The sequence below is a fragment of the Heptranchias perlo genome, unplaced genomic scaffold, assembly GCF_035084215.1.
Source record: "Heptranchias perlo isolate sHepPer1 unplaced genomic scaffold, sHepPer1.hap1 HAP1_SCAFFOLD_225, whole genome shotgun sequence".
In the NCBI taxonomy this organism is placed as follows: Eukaryota; Metazoa; Chordata; class Chondrichthyes; order Hexanchiformes; family Hexanchidae; genus Heptranchias; species Heptranchias perlo.
Genome location: NW_027139239.1, coordinates 465291 through 482930, shown reverse-complemented (window position 1 = coordinate 482930; position 17640 = coordinate 465291). Strand labels below are relative to the sequence as shown.

Here is a 17640-nt window from a genome sequence, read left to right as displayed (position 1 = left end):
CATCATTCACAGACCGACTGTGGGGTATATAATGGGCAGGGGGGGGGCATCATTCACAGACGGACTGTGGGGTATATAATGGGCAGGGGGGGGCATCATTCACAGACGGACTGTGGGGTATATAATGGGCGGGGGGGGCATCGTCCATACCAATGTGAGGCATCTCTTTACACAGTTAACACTGAGTTTAATTGGTTGGTGAAGATATCTGGGGCAGTACCAGGCTCTGACAGTCTGAGCAAAGTTTGTTTTAGGCAAACTCAATAAATTTTGAACGGAAAGTTCTGATAATCTGCTTCCTGTTTTGTTGGTTTCCTAATGACTGATTGATTTGTGTACTGAGAGTCAGGCTCAGCCATTCACACAGGGAGCAGAGCTGCAGCCACGGAGACTGTATCGAGGGATAGAGATTGTGGGGATTACACATTTCTCCGAGGTTGTGTAAAGTGAGTGAGGGGACACTGCAATAATCTGCCGCTCACTGTTCAGCAAACAGACTTCACATAACTGTGAGTATCTGAGTCCTGTCGACCCTCACTGGGGCTGCACTACGCCAGCTATAGAGCAGGTTAGTGGCATGGCAAGATGTCAGGGCAGAGGATTGTGGTCAGTTAATGGCATTGTACTGGGGCCGTGTACTGAGAGGTATATCCCATCAATCGCCAATGCAGTGTATAGGGACAGTGGCCTAGAAATAGGGCAGAGTAGCGCACCTTGTTCAGGCACTACGCGGCCACCTAGGGACCCAAATTGGCGGGATTGAAGCTAGCGGAGGAGGCTAACGGGCATCGACCAGGAAATACACAGTACACGAGGCAGCCTGCCGGAGACACTGCACTCAATGTCACGGAGAATGCAGGAGTCCAGCTCCAACTTGGCACAAGGCTTTGCCCAAAGCTTGGAGCCCATTCTGTGCAACGAGTGGTCACTGTCATCAGCACCACACTGGAACCCACCAAGGTAGAGCGTCTGATGACCAATCTGACAGTTCACAGCCATAGAAGCTCAGTCTACTGCTATCGTGGCTCTAAGTTCCACTGTGGAACGGGGCTTCCAGGGCGTCATAGCAGTTCAGCAATCTCTTCTCCAGCAGATCACCAGGATTGCTGAGGTGCTGTCCCCGGGGAATGGCAGTGGCTCCATGGACCAGACTGCTGCAGCCCAGGCCGAGATGGTGCAGTCTGAAGCCGGGCCGTCCCGGCCCAGAGCTGCTCGAGGTTGTCCTCCAAGGCCATCTGGACGCTCCTCCATTGAAGGTCAGCAGCCTCCCACCACCCATGCTCCAGCCACTGGGGAAACACCTCGTAGGAGCACTAGGATAGGTAAAGGCACACGGGCAACAGGCACTGAGGGAATGTACAAGGGGGAATAGTCTCAGTTTGTGTAAAGGCTGAGATTATTTATTTGATAAATTTGGATTTGGTGTTGGGATTTCTCTTTGTTCTGAAGTGATGGTGAGAGCAGAGTGAAGGAAAGCAATCGGATGGTGGTTGTAAGGAGAGGTAAGGAGTATGGGACTGTTGGTGATTGGGGGATGGGAGATCTGACTCTGTTGAACTGCTCCTCAATGACCTGGTCTCTGAGAGCTCGGACAGACAGGAATGCTCGTGGTGACTGGTCCTCCATCTCCTCCTCCTCCTCCTCCTCCACCTCCTCTTCTTCTTCTTCCTCCTCATCTTCCTCTTCCTCCTATTCCTTTTCCACTTCCTGCTGCGCCTCCTCCTCCTTTTCATCCCTCCTCTTCCTCCTCCTAATCCTATTCCACCTCCTCTTCTTCCTCATTTTAATCCTCCTTCTCCTCATCTCTTTCCTCGTCCTACTCCTCATTTTCTTCCTTCTCCTCCACCACTTCCTCTTTCTGCTCCTCTTCCCATTCCTCCTCCTCCACCTTCTCCTCTTACCCATCCTCCTCCTCCTCTCCCTCTTCCTCCTCCTACTCTTTCTTCTCCTCGTCCTCCTCCTCCTCCTCATTTTCTTCATTCTCCTCCATCTCTTCCTCTTCCTCCTCCACTTCTCAATCCTCCTCTTCCTCCTCCTCTTCCTCGTCCTCCTCCTACTCTCCCTCTTCTTTCTCCTCCTCTTCCCCCTCCTCCACCTCTTTCTTTTTATCGTCCTTCTACCCCTCCTCCTCCTCCTCCTTTCCTCCAACTCCTGCCCCCTTCCTCCTCCTCCACTTCTTTCTTTTCTTCCTCCTCCACTTCCTCTTCTTCCCCCTCCTCCTCCTCCTCATCACCCTGCTCCTCTTCCTCCTCCCCTCCTCCTCCCCCTCCCCTTCCAGATGGGATGGATCCTCGGTTACTGAGAGAGGTCAAGGTGGAAATTGCGGAGGCTCTGGCCACAATCCTCCAATCCTCCTTCGATATGGGGATGGTGCCGGAGGACTGGAGGATTGGAAATGTTACACCTCTGTTCAAAAAAAGGGGAGAGTGATAAACCCGGCAATTACAGGCCAGTCACTCCAACGTCGGTGATGGGGAAACTTTTAGACACAATAATCTGGGACAAAATTAATTGTCACTTGGAAGAGTCTGGGATAGTAAATGAAAGTCAGCACGGATTTGTTAAAGAAAGATTGTGTTTGGTTAACTAGACTGAGTTCTTTGATGAAGTAACGGAGAGGGTTGATGAGGGTAGTCCGGTTGGTGTTGTGTATATGGACTTTCAAAAGACATTTGATAAAGTGTCACATAATAGACTTATTAGCAAAATTAAAGCCCATGGGATTAAAGGGACAGTGGCAGTGTGGATACAAAATTGGCTACAGGATAGAAAGCAGAGAGTAGTGGTGAACGGTTATTTTTCAGACTGGAGGGAAGTATACAGTGGTGTTCCCCATGGTCAGTGTTAGACCACTGCTCTTTTTGATATAAATTAATGACCTGGACTTGGGTATAGAGGGTATAATTTCAAAGTTTGCAGATGACACGAAACTCGGAAATGTAGTAAACAATGTGGAGGATAGTAACAGACTTCAGGAGGACAGAGACAGACTGGTGAAATGGGCAGGCACATGGCAGATGAAATTTAACACAGAGAAGTGTGAAGTGATACATTTTGGTAGGAAGAATGAGGAGAGGCAAAATAAACAAAATGGTACAATTTTAAAGGGGGGGAGGAACAGAGAGACCTGGGGGTGTATGTACACAAATCTTTGAAGGTGGCAGGACAAGTTGAGAAGGCTGTTAAAAAAGCAGATGGGATCCTGGGCTTTATTAATAGAGGCATGGGGTCCAAAAGCAAGGAAGTTATTCTAAACCTTTATAAAACACTGGTTAGGTCTCAGCTGGAGTATTGTGTTCAATTCTGGGCAACACACTTTACGAAGGATGTGAAGGCCTTAGAGAGGGTGCAGAGGAGATTTACTGGAATGATTCCAGGGATGAGGGACTTCAGTTATGTGGAGAGACTGGAGAAGCTGGGATTGTTCTCCTTAGAACAGAGAAGGTTAAGAGGAGATTTGAATGAGGTGTTCAAAATCACGAACAGTTTTGATAGAGTAAATAAGGAGAAACTGTTTCCAGTGGTAGGAGGGTCGGTAACCAGAGGACACAGATTTAAAGTGATCGGCAAAAGAGCCAGAGGCGTCATGAGGAAACATTCTTTTACACAGCGAGTTATGATGATCTGGAATTCACTGCCTGAAAGGGCGGTGGAAGCAGATTCAATAGTAACTTTCAAAAGGGAATTGGGTAAATACTTGAAGGGAAAACATTTATTCAGGCTGCGCTGGACCCACCTCACCCTCACCCTCTCCACCTCCCTCATTGTCCCAGCCCCTCACTCTCCCCACCTCTCTCATCGTTCCAGTCCCTCACCCTCCCCACCTCCCTCATCGTCCCAGTCCCTCACCCTCCCCACCTCCCTCATTGTCCGAGCCCCTCACCCTCCCCACCTCCCTCATTGTCCCAGCCCCTCACCCTCCCCACCTCTCTCATCGTCCCAGTCCCTCACTTTCCCCACCTCTCTCATCGTCCCAGTCCCTCACCCTCTCCACCTCCCTCATTGTCCCAGCCCCTCATCCTCCCCACCTCTCTCATCGTCCCAGTCCCTCACTCTCCCCACCTCTCTCATCGTCCCAGTCCCTCACCCTCCCCACCTCCCTCATCGTCCCAGTCCCTCACCCTCCCCACCTCCCTCATTGTCCCAGTCCCTCACCCTCCCCACCTCCCTCATCGTCCCAGTCCCTCACCCTCCCCACCTCCCTCATTGTCCGAGCCCCTCACCCTCCCCACCTCCCTTATTGTCCCAGCCCCTCACCCTCCCCACCTCCCTCATCGTCCCAGTCCCTCACCCTCCCCACCTCCCTCATTGTCCCAGCCCCTCACCCTCCCCACCTCTCTCATTGTCCGAGCCCCTCACCCTCCCCACCTCCCTCATCATCCCAGTCCCTCACCCTCCCCACCTCCCTCATCGTCCCAGTCCCTCACCCTCCCCACCTCCCTCATTGTCCCAGTCTCTCACTCTCCCCACCTCCCTCATTGCCCCAGTCCCTCACTATCCCCACCTCCCTTATTGTCCCAGTCCCTCACCCTCCCCACCTCCCTCATTGTCCCAGTCCCTCACCCTCCCCACCTCCCTCATTGTCCGAGCCCCTCACCCTCCCCACCTCCCTTATTGTCCGAGCCCATCACCCTCCCCACCTCCCTCATTGTCCGAGCCCCTTACCCTCCCCTCCTCCCTCATTGTCCCAGTCCCTCACCCTCCCCACCTCCCTCATTGTCCCAGTCCCTCACCCTCCCCACCTCTCTCATTGTCCCAGTCCCTCACTCTCCCCACCTCCCTCATTGTCCCAGTCCCTCACTCTCCCCACCTCCCTCATTGTCCCAGTCCCTCACTCTCCCCACCTCCCTCATTGTCCCAGTCCCTCACCCTCCCCACCTCCCTCATCGTCCCAGTCCCTCACCCTCCCCACCTCCCTCATTGTCCGAGCCCCTCACCCTCCCCACCTCCCTTATTGTCCCAGCCCCTCACCCTCCCCACCTCTCTCATTGTCCGAGCCCCTCACCCTCCCCACCTCCCTCATCATCCCAGTCCCTCACCCTCCCCACCTCCCTCATCGTCCCAGTCCCTCACCCTCCCCACCTCCCTCATTGTCCCAGTCTCTCACTCTCCCCACCTCCCTCATTGCCCCAGTCCCTCACTATCCCCACCTCCCTTATTGTCCCAGTCCCTCACCCTCCCCACCTCCCTCATTGTCCCAGCCCCTCACTCTCCCCACCTCCCTCATTGTCCCAGTCCCTCACCCTCCCCACCTCCCTCATTGTCCGAGCCCCTCACCCTCCCCACCTCCCTTATTGTCCGAGCCCATCACCCTCCCCACCTCCCTCATTGTCCGAGCCCCTTACCCTCCCCTCCTCCCTCATTGTCCCAGTCCCTCACCCTCCCCACCTCCCTCATTGTCCCAGTCCCTCACCCTCCCCACCTCTCTCATTGTCCCAGTCCCTCACTCTCCCCACCTCCCTCATTGTCCCAGTCCCTCACTCTCCCCACCTCCCTCATTGTCCCAGTCCCTCACTCTCCCCACCTCCCTCATTGTCCCAGTCCCTCACTCTCCCCACCTCCCTCATTGTCCCAGTCCCTCACTCTCCCCACCTCCCTCATTGTCCCAGTCCCTCACTCTCCCCACCTCCCTCATTGTCCCAGTCCCTCACTCTCCCCACCTCCCTCATTGTCCCAGTCCCTCACCCTCCCCACCTCCCTCATTGTCCCAGTCCCTCACCCTCCCCACCTCTCTCATTGTCCCAGTCCCTTACCCTCCCCACCTCCCTCATTGTCCGAGCCCCTTACCCTCCCCACCTCCCTCATTGTCCCAGTCCCTCACCCTCCCCACCTCCCTCATTGTCCCAGTCCCTCACTCTCCCCACCTCCCTCATTGTCCGAGCCCCTCACCCTCCCCACCTCCCTTATTGTCCCAGCCCCTCACCCTCCCCACCTCTCTCATTGTCCGAGCCCCTCACCCTCCCCACCTCCCTCATCATCCCAGTCCCTCACCCTCCCCACCTCCCTCATCGTCCCAGTCCCTCACCCTCCCCACCTCCCTCATTGTCCCAGTCTCTCACTCTCCCCACCTCCCTCATTGCCCCAGTCCCTCACTATCCCCACCTCCCTTATTGTCCCAGTCCCTCACCCTCCCCACCTCCCTCATTGTCCCAGCCCCTCACTCTCCCCACCTCCCTCATTGTCCCAGTCCCTCACCCTCCCCACCTCCCTCATTGTCCGAGCCCCTCACCCTCCCCACCTCCCTTATTGTCCGAGCCCATCACCCTCCCCACCTCCCTCATTGTCCGAGCCCCTTACCCTCCCCTCCTCCCTCATTGTCCCAGTCCCTCACCCTCCCCACCTCCCTCATTGTCCCAGTCCCTCACCCTCCCCACCTCTCTCATTGTCCCAGTCCCTCACTCTCCCCACCTCCCTCATTGTCCCAGTCCCTCACTCTCCCCACCTCCCTCATTGTCCCAGTCCCTCACTCTCCCCACCTCCCTCATTGTCCCAGTCCCTCACTCTCCCCACCTCCCTCATTGTCCCAGTCCCTCACTCTCCCCACCTCCCTCATTGTCCCAGTCCCTCACTCTCCCCACCTCCCTCATTGTCCCAGTCCCTCACCCTCCCCACCTCCCTCATTGTCCCAGTCCCTCACCCTCCCCACCTCTCTCATTGTCCCAGTCCCTTACCCTCCCCACCTCCCTCATTGTCCGAGCCCCTTACCCTCCCCACCTCCCTCATTGTCCCAGTCCCTCACTCTCCCCACCTCTCTCATTGTCCCAGTCCCTCACCCTTCAGTGTTCCAAACTGTACCCAATCTGAACGAGGCATTGGGCCAAGCCAGGACCACAGACTGCTTTCCCAGACCACGGTTAATTCAGTCCTGATTCTATGTTTCCACTCCAATAACATTGGTTATCTGAGCAAATATGGCAGCCGTTCTGTGCCAATAAAATCCACAGACAGCAATGGGCACAATAGCTACTTTTGGTGGTTTATTAAAGGAGGAATGTCAGGCTGGGCACAGGGAGCTCTCCTGCTCTTACTCCAATTGTGTCTTGAAACCTAACGTCCTCCCGAAGCACTGGGACAAGCAGAAGGGGCTTTGTTTATTATTGTTTGCTCCAGTGCTCTGGAGAGAGGAGCAGGCAGAGGTACTTCAGGTATCAGCCGTGGTTCACTGCTCACACTCTCGCCTCTGAGTCAGAAGATTGTGGGTTCAGTCCCACTCCAGAGACTTGAGCCCATAATCCAGGCTGACACTCCCACAGTGCAGTACTGAGGGAGTGCAGCACTGTCTGAGGTGCCATCTTTCAGATGAGACGTTAAACCAAGGCCCCGTCTGTCCTATCAGGTGGATATAAAAGATTCCATGGCCACTATTTGATGAAGAGCAGGGGAGTTCTCCCCAGTGTCCTGCCCAATATTTATCCCTCAACAAACATCACTGAAACACATGATCCGATCATTTATCTCATTGCTGTTTGTGGGATCTTGCTGTGCGCAAATTGGCTGCCATGTTTCCTACATTACAACAGTGACTACACTTCAAAAAGTACTTCATTGGCTGTAAAGCGCTTTGGGATGTTCTGATGTTGTGAAAGGCGCTATATAAATGCAAATGATTTCTGTCTTTCATGAGGGGGATCAAGAAGTCCAATTTGTTTGCTGTTGTTGTATCGCTCATTCACTGGTTCTTGACACAGCCTGTCTCCCGTCTCCTGTCTCCTGTCCCCTGTCTCCCGTCTCCCGTCTCCTGTCTCCCGTCTCCTGTCCCCTGTCTCCTGTCCCCTGTCCCCTGTCTCCTGTCTCCCGTCTCCCGTCTCCTGTCTCCTGTCTCCCGTCTCCCGTCTCCTGTCCCGTCTCCTGTTCACTGTCCCCTGTCTCCTGTCCCCTGTCTCCTGTCCCCTGTCCCCCGTCTCCTGTCCCCCGTCTCCTGTCCCCTGTCCCCCGTCTCCTGTCTCCTGTCCCCTGTCTCCTGTCTCCTGTCCCGTCTCCTGTCTCCTGTCCCCTGTCCCCTGTCTCCTGTCTCCTGTCCCGTCTCCTGTCCCCTGTCTCCTGTCCTCTGTCCCCTGTCTCCTGTCCCCTGTCCCCCGTCTCCTGTCCCCTGTCCCCCGTCTCCTGTCCCCTGTCCCCTGTCTCCTGTCTCCTGTCCCGTCTCCTGTCCCCTGTCTCCTGTCCTCTGTCCCCTGTCTCCTGTCCCCTGTCCCCCGTCTCCTGTCCCCTGTCTCCTGTCTCCTGTCCCGTCTCCTGTCCCCTGTCTCCTGTCCTCTGTCCCCTGTCCTCTGTCCCCTGTCCCCCGTCTCCTGTCCCCTGTCCCCTGTCTCCTGTCTCCTGTCCCGTCTCCTGTCCCCTGTCCCCTGTCTCCTGTCTCCTGTCCCGTCTCCTGTCTCCTGTCTCCTGTCCTCTGTCCCCTGTCTCCTGTCCCCTGTCCCCCGTCTCCTGTCCCCTGTCTCCTGTCTCCTGTCCCGTCTCCTGTCCCCTGTCTCCTGTCCTCTGTCTCCTGTCCTCTGTCCCCTGTCTCCTGTCGCAGGTTCCAGAGGTGAATCGAGAAGCTCGAGAGTGTGGTGAGGCCCAGCCCTGAGGTCACGAGAAGATGGACACTGAGGTGAATGTGGAGAGACAGCTGAACTCGGTGTCTGAACTGATCAGCTCCTTCGAGGAAAAGAGGTAAACCAGTGGGTAACGAGCTGAGGAACAGAAAACCTGCTGATCACAGAGGGGGTGGGAATCTGAGGGGGGGGGAATCTGAGGGGGGGAATCTGAGGGGGTGGGAATCTGAGGGGGGGGTATCTGAGGGGGTGGGAATCTGAGGGGGTGGGAATCTGAGGGGGTGGGAATCTGAGGGGGGGGGATTCTGGGGGGTGGGGGGGGGGTCTAGCAACATGTGAACATTATAACCGTCTAAAGCCAGTCTAGAAGAGCTGGGATGCTACACTTTGGAGAAGTGTAAACTTAGGGGTGATCTGATCGAGGTTTATACGATGATGAAGGGAATAGATTGTTTTCGAGCAGGTGGTTTGTTCCAATTAAATAGGTTAGGGAGGACCAGGGTCACAGTTTGAAGTTGTACGAGGCCGGATTGAGGTTTGATATCGGGAGCTGGTTCTTTTCCCCGAGTGGGCCTCTGGAACAGGCTGCCGGCTCGATTGGTGGACACTGATTGGCTGAATTCCTTCAAGTGAGAGCTGGACCTGTGTCTGGCTGGGCCGGTGATGAAAAGGTCAGTTCTGTAATATCTGAAATTATCAGGGCCACAGTGATCTCCTGGAATAGTTTAGTTTTTCACCTCTCTCCGGAGATCACATGGTTTCGGGTAGGGTGGGGCACAAGGTATCGCAGCTTGTGTGGGACAGGCTGGATGGACCAAAGGGTCTTTTCCTCTCCATCATTGTTCATCTGCTTTGACATTCTAACCAAATCCTGAGGGAGGGGCTCATCAATGTTAGGACCATCTGCTGGGGGAGCTCGCTGGCATTATAACCAGGTGGGCCGCGCTGGAGTGTACTCTCTGCTGGGCTGTGCTGGGAGCACACTCTCTGCTGGGCTGTGCTGGAGTGTACTCTCTGCTGGGCTGTGCTGGGAGCACACTCTCTGCTGGGCTGTGCTGGAGTGTACTCTCTGCTGGGCTGTGCTGGGAGCACACTCTCTGCTGGGTTGTGCTGGAGTGTACTCTCTGCTGGGCTGTGCTGGAGTGTACCCTCTGCTGGGCTGTGCTGGGAGCACACTCTCATCTGGGCTGTGCTGGGAGCACACTCTCTGCTGGGCTGTGCTGGAGTGTACTCTCTGCTGGGCTGTGCTGGGAGCACACTGTCATCTGGGCTGTGCTGGGAGCACACTCTCTGCTGGGCTGTGCTAGAGTGTACTCTCTGCTGGGCTGTGTTGGGAGCACACTCTCTGCTGGGCTGTGCTAGAGTGTACTCTCTGCTGGGCTGTGCTGGGAGCACACTCTCATCTGGGCTGTGCTGGGAGCACACTCTCTGCTGGGCTGTGCTGGAGTGTACTCTCTGCTGGACTGTGCTGGGAGCACACTCTCATCTGGGCTGTGTTGGGAGCACACTCTCTGCTGGGCTGTGCTAGAGTGTACTCTCTGCTGGGCTGTGCTGGGAGCACACTCTCTGCTGGGCTGTGCTGGAGTGTACTCTCTGCTGGGCTGTGCTGGGAGCACACTCTCTGCTGGGCTGTGCTGGGAGCACACTCTCTGCTGGGCTGTGCTGGAGTGTACTCTCTGCTGGGCTGTGCTGGGAGCACACTCTCTGCTGGGCTGTGCTGGGAGTACACTCTCTGCTGGGCTGTGCTGGGAGCACACTCTCTGCTGGATTGTGCTGGAGTGCACTTTCTGGCTGTGCTGGGAGCACACTCTCTGTTGGACTGTGCTGGAGTAATTTTCTGTGAAGGGACAGTTATTGTTCTGTTAGACTGTTATGGTGGGATTATGCCCCCTGATCTAAGCAATGATAACCTGGGTCTGTTGTGTTCAATAAAATGCAGCAGGCGAATATTGGTTTGAATTATTGGGAGGGGAGATTTGTCCTTTACTGGAGAACATTCACTCGACATGCCTGCCTGCCTGGGTGGGGCATTGGGGGTTGACTGTAGCATTGGGAACATTTCTGTGAATTCGAGTCAGAAATCTCTCTGGACCAGAGCCCACTGCACGAGCGGACCTGTGGTCACCTCACAGTGATTCAATAAAGTAAAGAATCAGGCAAAATGTTAGACAGCACAATCTTTGTAACAGAAAAGTGGAATCAGTCCAGGGGGGTGCTGATCTACACATTCACAATGTTCCCTTGTGGTTAATTGGAGTGCTCCAGTTTCTTTGCAGTGATAAGATGAAACTCTTTTAGTTGCTTACGATGATCCTGTCACAATTCAGTGTCTACACATGCACCTCCCAGCAGAGATAGCCCTCAGGAGTGAGGATCCTGGCTGGTTTCTCTCCTCCCTGACCCCTCAGTACCGAACTCCCCCCTCCCCAGACCACTGAGATTAACTAACGGCATGGGGAGAGGATGGAACCTAGGACCCTGCTGGTCTGAGCCGCTCAGTACTGCCACATTTACCAGCACAACCATGAGGAAGCCCATTTTGTTTTTCTTAATCCCCCAACCTATCAAAAATCGATCGATCCTAGTTTTGAAATTTTCAATTGACCCCCAGCCTCAAAAGCTTTTTGGGGGAGAGAGTTCCAGATTCCCACTCCCCTTTGTGCTTCCTGACATCACCCCTGAATGGCCTAGCTCTAATTTTAATGTTATTCCCCCTTGTTCTGGACTCCCCCACCAGAGGAAATAGTTTCTCTCTATCGACCCTATCAAACCCTTAAATCATCTTAAACACCTCAATTAGATCACCCCTTAACCTTCGATACTGAAGGGAATACAAGCCCAGTCTGTGCAACCTGCCCTCATAATTTAACCCTTTTAGCCCCGGTATCATTCTGTGCTCCCCCCTCCAAGACCGATATATCCTTCCTGAGGGACGATTCAAGATTAAACAATTTCTTTGATTAAAACAAAATGCTGGAAATGGGAAATAAAAAGAGAAAATGCTAGAAACACTCAACAGGTCAGGCAGTGTCTGAGGAGAGAGAGTTCATGGGCCCGATTTTAGCACCCACTATCGGGTGCGTTCCCGGCAGGGGGGCCCCGAAAATCGCGAAAACCCGGAGCGGGACCGGATCGCGCCTCGATCCCGCCCACTTCCGGGTTCCGCGCTGACGTGCGGGGGTGCGTGTGCAGCCCCCGCTGGTGGGAATCCCGCAGGCAATTAAAGCCAGCGGGATGCCACTTGAGTGTATTGACTTTGCTTGTTGAGGTCATTAACCGACCTGATTCAGCTGTCTTATTAGGAAGTGTGGGATTTTACCTTCAACTCAGACTGTTTCACACACTGGGGGAAACAGTCTCACTCCAACCGGATGTGTTGCAGCCAGCAGCCTGTGGCTGCTGCCAAGGTGCACTCCACAGGTGGGGGGGGGGGGGTGGGGAGACCCCTCACCCACGCAGGAGGCCACTCCGTCACATAGGGCAACGCCTGCCCTCCACCACCCCCCTCCAAGCCAGAGGAAACCCCGACGTGGAACTGCAGCCCCAGTGCGAGGAGACACCTACCTACCGTGCACAACCCCTCAGACCTACACCTGCCAGATGGGGGCCGCCTCGACATCCTCGGAGGACGAACAGCATCACCAGCCCCAGCAGCCTCGCAGTCCACGCCGTCCGCCGCAGAGACGTGGAGCCCCCCAACACGGTGCTGTGGCACACCCACCTGCACAGCAGGAGGGAGGGCAACCGCAGAGAGAGCTGCGTCGCAGGAGGCACTACCCTCCGCACAGGGTCTACAGAGCGAGGCTCAGCTTCATGGACCTCTCCGAGGAGCAGTGCATACGGAGGCTCAGAGTCACTCGCCAGGTAGTCGCCGACATCTGCAGCCTCCTTAACGACGAGCTGCTCCCTGATGGACCAAGCCGTATCTTCCTACCTGTCGCCGTCAAAGTCACCACTGCCCTCAACTTCTTCGCCTCCGGATCCTTCCAGGGTGCCACGGGGGACATCACTGGGGTCTGTCAGTCGTCTGCACACAAGTGCATAAGGCAGGTCACCGATGGGTTGTTCCGCAGGGCCTCGACCTACATCAACTTCGCCATGGACGAGCGCAGCCAGATGGAGAGGGCGGTGGGATTCCATGCTGTGGCCGGCTTCCCACGGGTGCAGGGTGTAATCGACTGCACCCACATCGCCATACGGGCACCTCCACATGAGCCAGGACTGTTCATCAACAGGAAGGGGTATCACTCCATGAACTCCCAGCTCATTTGTGACCACCGCCAGAGATTCCTACACGTGTGCGCTCGATACCCTGGCAGCTGCCACGATGCCTTCGTCCTCAGGGAGTCCACCGTCCCGCCCCTCTTCCACGCACCCAACACCGGCAATGGCTGGCTCCTCGGCGACAAGGGATATCCCCTGCACACGTGGCTTATGACACCTCTGAGGAACCCCATTACCGAGCCGCAGCGTCGATATAACGACAGCCACATTGCTACCAGGTCTACAATTGAGCAGGCTATAGGGCTGCTCAAGATGCGCTTCAGGTGCCTTGATCATTCTGGGGGAGCGCTCCAATACACACCACTCAGAGTGGGACGAATTATAGTTGTCTGCTGTGCCCTGCACAACATGGCACTACAGAGAGGGGTGCCGCTGGAGGAGGCCCCATGCACACCCGCCACCCACATTGAGGACGACGATGAGGAAGAGGAGGTGGAGGAGGAGGAGGAGGTGGAGGAGGAGGGGGAGGAGGAGGATGCGTGCGAGGATGAGGAACGACACATGGGCCGAACACCGGCTCACCGGGATGCTCGCCAGGCCAGGGAGGCACTCATATGTCAACGGTTCTCCTAGGATCAGACAGTCTGAGGCGTTCACATCTCATCATGTGCACATAGGAGGGGCCATACCAGCCCCCTCCACAGAAGGGTGGTGCCAGTACTCCTGCACCCACTGTAGTGTGCCCAATGGGCGGGACCAGGTGTTGGTCGTCATGATGGCCCGCACGGAAGGGACCTATTGCACAAGCCGCAGAAGAATGGACAAGAGGTGGCAGGAGTGGTGAGAACAATTGTGTTTACTCTGTACTTAGTGAACGACTATAAACAGAAACATTACAAATTGACAGACATCCTGGTGCATTCCCTTTGTACTTATAACACCCTTGGCTTACGTTTACGGGACCCCCTACGTGGTGCTACCCCTGTGGCTCCAGCAGAGGTGGTGGCAGGTTGCTCCTGTTCGTGCCCTGACCGGGTAGATGCTTTTGGTGGACGGTCCCTGGGTTTCGGTGCCCATGAGGGCACCTCCACAGACTGCTCCTCCTGCACCGGGGCAGGGGCAGACTCGGCCACCTGGAGAGGAGGCACCATTGCGGGTACTGGTTGAGAGGGGGGCAACGGGTGAGACGTGGGGGCACCTTGAGTAGCGTCCCCACTTCCATGTCCCCGTTCACCATCATCCCTCTCTTGGCCTCGGCCCACATCACCCCTTCCACCCTGCTGGACCACAGTTTGGATGGCATGTGTGAGGCCTTGCAAGGCCACCTCTAGTGTATCCGTCAGCCTGTTTATGGCGGCAGAATGTTGCTCACCCTGAATCCGTACAGCCGTTGTCAGGGCCTGCATGGACTCGATGTTGAGCTGTGCGTGACGCTCGAGGGAGGCCAGCCTGTCCTCCACCGCAGACGTTCCCGCACCTACCCGCGACACTGTGTCGCCGGTACCCTCCTGTACCTGTGCCACCAATGCCCGCATGCAGGAGTTGGACTCCTCCATCGCCTGCGCTATTGTGGACAATGCGCGTGGCACCTCTCCCAGTACCTCGGCAATCTGCTGGTGCCCCTCGACGACTCTCCTTTTGACTGGTGGCCCCCTGGGTTCAGCATCTGGGTCCGGCTGAGTAGAGCCTGGAGATGAGTGCACCCTCCGACGCGGACCCTCCGCGGCTGCCCCTGCCACCAGGGTCTGCTCGTGCTCACACGTGCGTGGTGACTCACCATGTGCAACCCCAACTAGTTGGCGAGGGGGACCCACCGAGGTGTGTGTCTCTGCGCTGGTGGATGGTTGGCTCATATGTGACGATGGACCCTCAGAGACCGGCATGTCCTCTGAGGAATCGCCCTCCTCACACACACCGCTCACAGACGGCCCTGCAAGAGAACAGAGGGCACTATCAGGCATGTGCACAAACGTTGCGGTGCGGCAGATGCCAGGTGATGATACGGTCACTAGCGATCATGAGTGTTGAGTGTCAGCTTTCCCTTACCGGCTGTTTCTGCAGCCCCAGACTCGCTATCTGCCACGGAGAGGCAATGTTGCGTGCGGCTGATGTCCAGCGCCTCCACCTCTGCGTCCGTCAGTACCAGCAGGTGTGGCGGGCCCCCTCCGGTGCGGCCCCTTTCTCTGGCGTTCTTGCATCTCTTCTCCTGTCAAAGCAAAACACAGATGCGTGAGTGAGTGCAGATTGCATTGTGAGACGCCTCAAACATCGATGTGGGTGGGTTGATCGTGGGGCAGATGGATGGGAGGATGCGTGTGCCACATGCCCATCCCATTGCATGGGGATTGGGGTGTGTGGTAGTGTTCGAGTGGGGACAGGGACGGTGGGTACTTGCGGGCACGGTGAGGATGGTAGTTGAGTGGCTGTGAGGATTGCTGCGGGAGGGCTGTGGTGGCTGTGCAGAAGGGGTTGTGATGTGTTTGGCGTGATGGTGGAGACGGGTTGTGGGAAGGTGCGTTGGTGTACTCACTTTGCCGGACCTAGTGAGGTCATTGAATCGCTATCTACACTGCTCCCATGTCCTGGTGGTGTTGGCCCTGCTGCTGACCTCCGCCGCCACCTCTGCCCATGCCTTCCTGGTGACGGAGCCAGAGCACTTGCGTCCGTCAGTCGGGAACAGCGTGTCCCTCCTCCTCCTCACACCGTCCAGCAGCAGCTGGAGCGCGAGGTCCGAAAACCGGGGTGCAGCCTTACCCCTGGGGTGCGCCATGGTGTGATGCCTCTTCTTTGAAGCTGGAGGGGCTTTGGTGGACTGCCCCTTTAAATAGAGCTCCACCATCGTGCGAACGTCAATGCGCATGCGCAGGCCGCCGGCGCGCAGCTGGGGAGCGGAGAACCCGTAACCACGGCTTAATGGCATCAATTACCCCGCGATCGCGCGGGGGGCGCACTCATTTAGCCGTCCGCGTTTTCCACGCTCCCGATGGACCACCCGCCGGGAACCCGCACGCCTGCTAAAATCGGGCCCCATGTTTCAGGTCGATGACCTTTCATATTTGATGTCAGGCAAACAAAATGCTAATTACAGAAAGAATCTCCACAGCTCAGAAAGTAATAAGTGTTCGTACAGAATAACAGGCAGAAAGCTGCACACATTAACACCCCAATCCTGAGATCTCACCCCCATCCAAGGCAGCACTTTACTTGTGAATTGCTAATCAATAAGCCCATCTTGCTGTGGCAGGTGTGATGTTCTGATCCACCATTTTGTGCAGCCTCCATTTTAAGCCCTATTTACAGACCCATGACAGATATAGGAACATAGGAACAGGAGTAGGCCATTCAGCCCCTCGTGCCTGCTCCACCATTTGATAAGATCATGGCTGATCTGTGATCTAACTCCATATACCTGCCTTTGGCCCATATCCCTTAATACCTTTGGTTGCCAAAAAGCTATCTATCTCAGATTTAAATTTAGCAATTGAGCTAGTACCAATTGCCGTTTGCGGAAGAGAGTTCCAAACTTCTACAACCCTTTGTGTGTAGAAATGTTTTCTAATCTAATATTGGGCCATTTTGTGAGAAGCTCCCAGTTCCCGTTTTAATTCTTTTCATGCACATTTCGATCCTCTACGCCGTGAACCCAAAGCATACGGAAAGGCGTTTGAGGAAGTGCAGGTTAACCACAGCCGGGAAGTGAAATGAGGATGTTCAAGGGAGTGCAACATTACTAAACCCAGTACTGCACGTGGCCTTGTCTAATATCCAGACCCAGAGTCCTTTCAAATTCAAATAATCATTTCCACCATTCAGTGCTTGATGAGGTGTTCAAAAATGACTGAAAGCTTCCTGATACTATCCAAGAGATGGTCATTGCTGCAACAGATGGGAGCAGAAATTCAAGAATGGACACAGTCCTCTCCAGCCTAACCCGAAATCAATCCCTAACCCGAAATCACCCCCAAACCCGAAATCACCCCAACCTGAAATCACTCCCTAACCCGAAATCACTCCCTAACCCAAAATCACTCCCTAACCCGAAATAACCCCCTAACCCGAAATTACCCCCAAACCCGAAATCACCCCAACCTGAAATCACTCCCTAACCCGAAATCACTCCACTAACCCAAAATCACTCCCTAACCCGAAATAACCCCCTAACCCGAAATTACCCCCAAACCCAAAATCACCCCAAACTGAAATCACTCCCTAACCCGAAATCACTCCCTAACCCAAAATCACTCCCGAACCCAAAATCACTCCCGAACCCAAAATCACTCCACTAACCCAAAATCACTCCCTAACCCAAAATCACTCCACCAACCCAAAATCACTCCCGAACCCAAAATCACTCCCGAACCCGAAATCACTCCCTAACCCAAAATCACTCCACTAACCCGAAATCACTCCCGAACCTAAAATCACTCCCGAACCCGAACTCACTCCACTAACCCGAAATCACTCCCTAACCCGAAATCACTCCCAACCCGAAATCACTCCCTAACCCAAAATCACTCCCGAACCCGAAATCACTCCCTAACCCGAAATCACTCCACTAATCCAAAATCACTCCACTAATCCGAAATCACTCCCTAACCTGAAATCACTCCCTAACCCGAAATCACTCCCTAACCCGAAATCACTCCACTAACCCGAAATCACTCCCTAACCTGAAATCACTCACTAACCCGAAATCACACCCTAACCCGAAATCACTCTATAACCCAAAAATCACTCCCTAACCCGAAATCACTCTCTAACCCGAAATCACCCCTAACCCGAAATCACGCCCTAACCCAAAATCACCCCCTAACCCGAAATCACTCCATAACCCAAAATCACTCCCTAAACCGAAATCACTCCACTAATCCAAAATCACCCC

The 17640-nt window shown here is 55.1% G+C and overlaps 1 protein-coding gene across 1 annotated transcript in view; it reads left to right on the top strand.

The window, feature by feature from the left end:
* Positions 1-360: 360 nt before the first annotated feature.
* Positions 361-17640, top strand: part of LOC137310139 (FYVE, RhoGEF and PH domain-containing protein 2-like) — a 464040-nt gene continuing 446760 nt past the window's right edge. Inside the window, exons 1-2 of the mRNA XM_067978112.1 lie at positions 361-509; positions 8516-8652. Coding sequence (XP_067834213.1) covers positions 8579-8652 — 74 coding nt within the window. The 5' untranslated portion in view covers positions 361-509; positions 8516-8578. The remainder of the gene's footprint in view (positions 510-8515; positions 8653-17640) is intronic.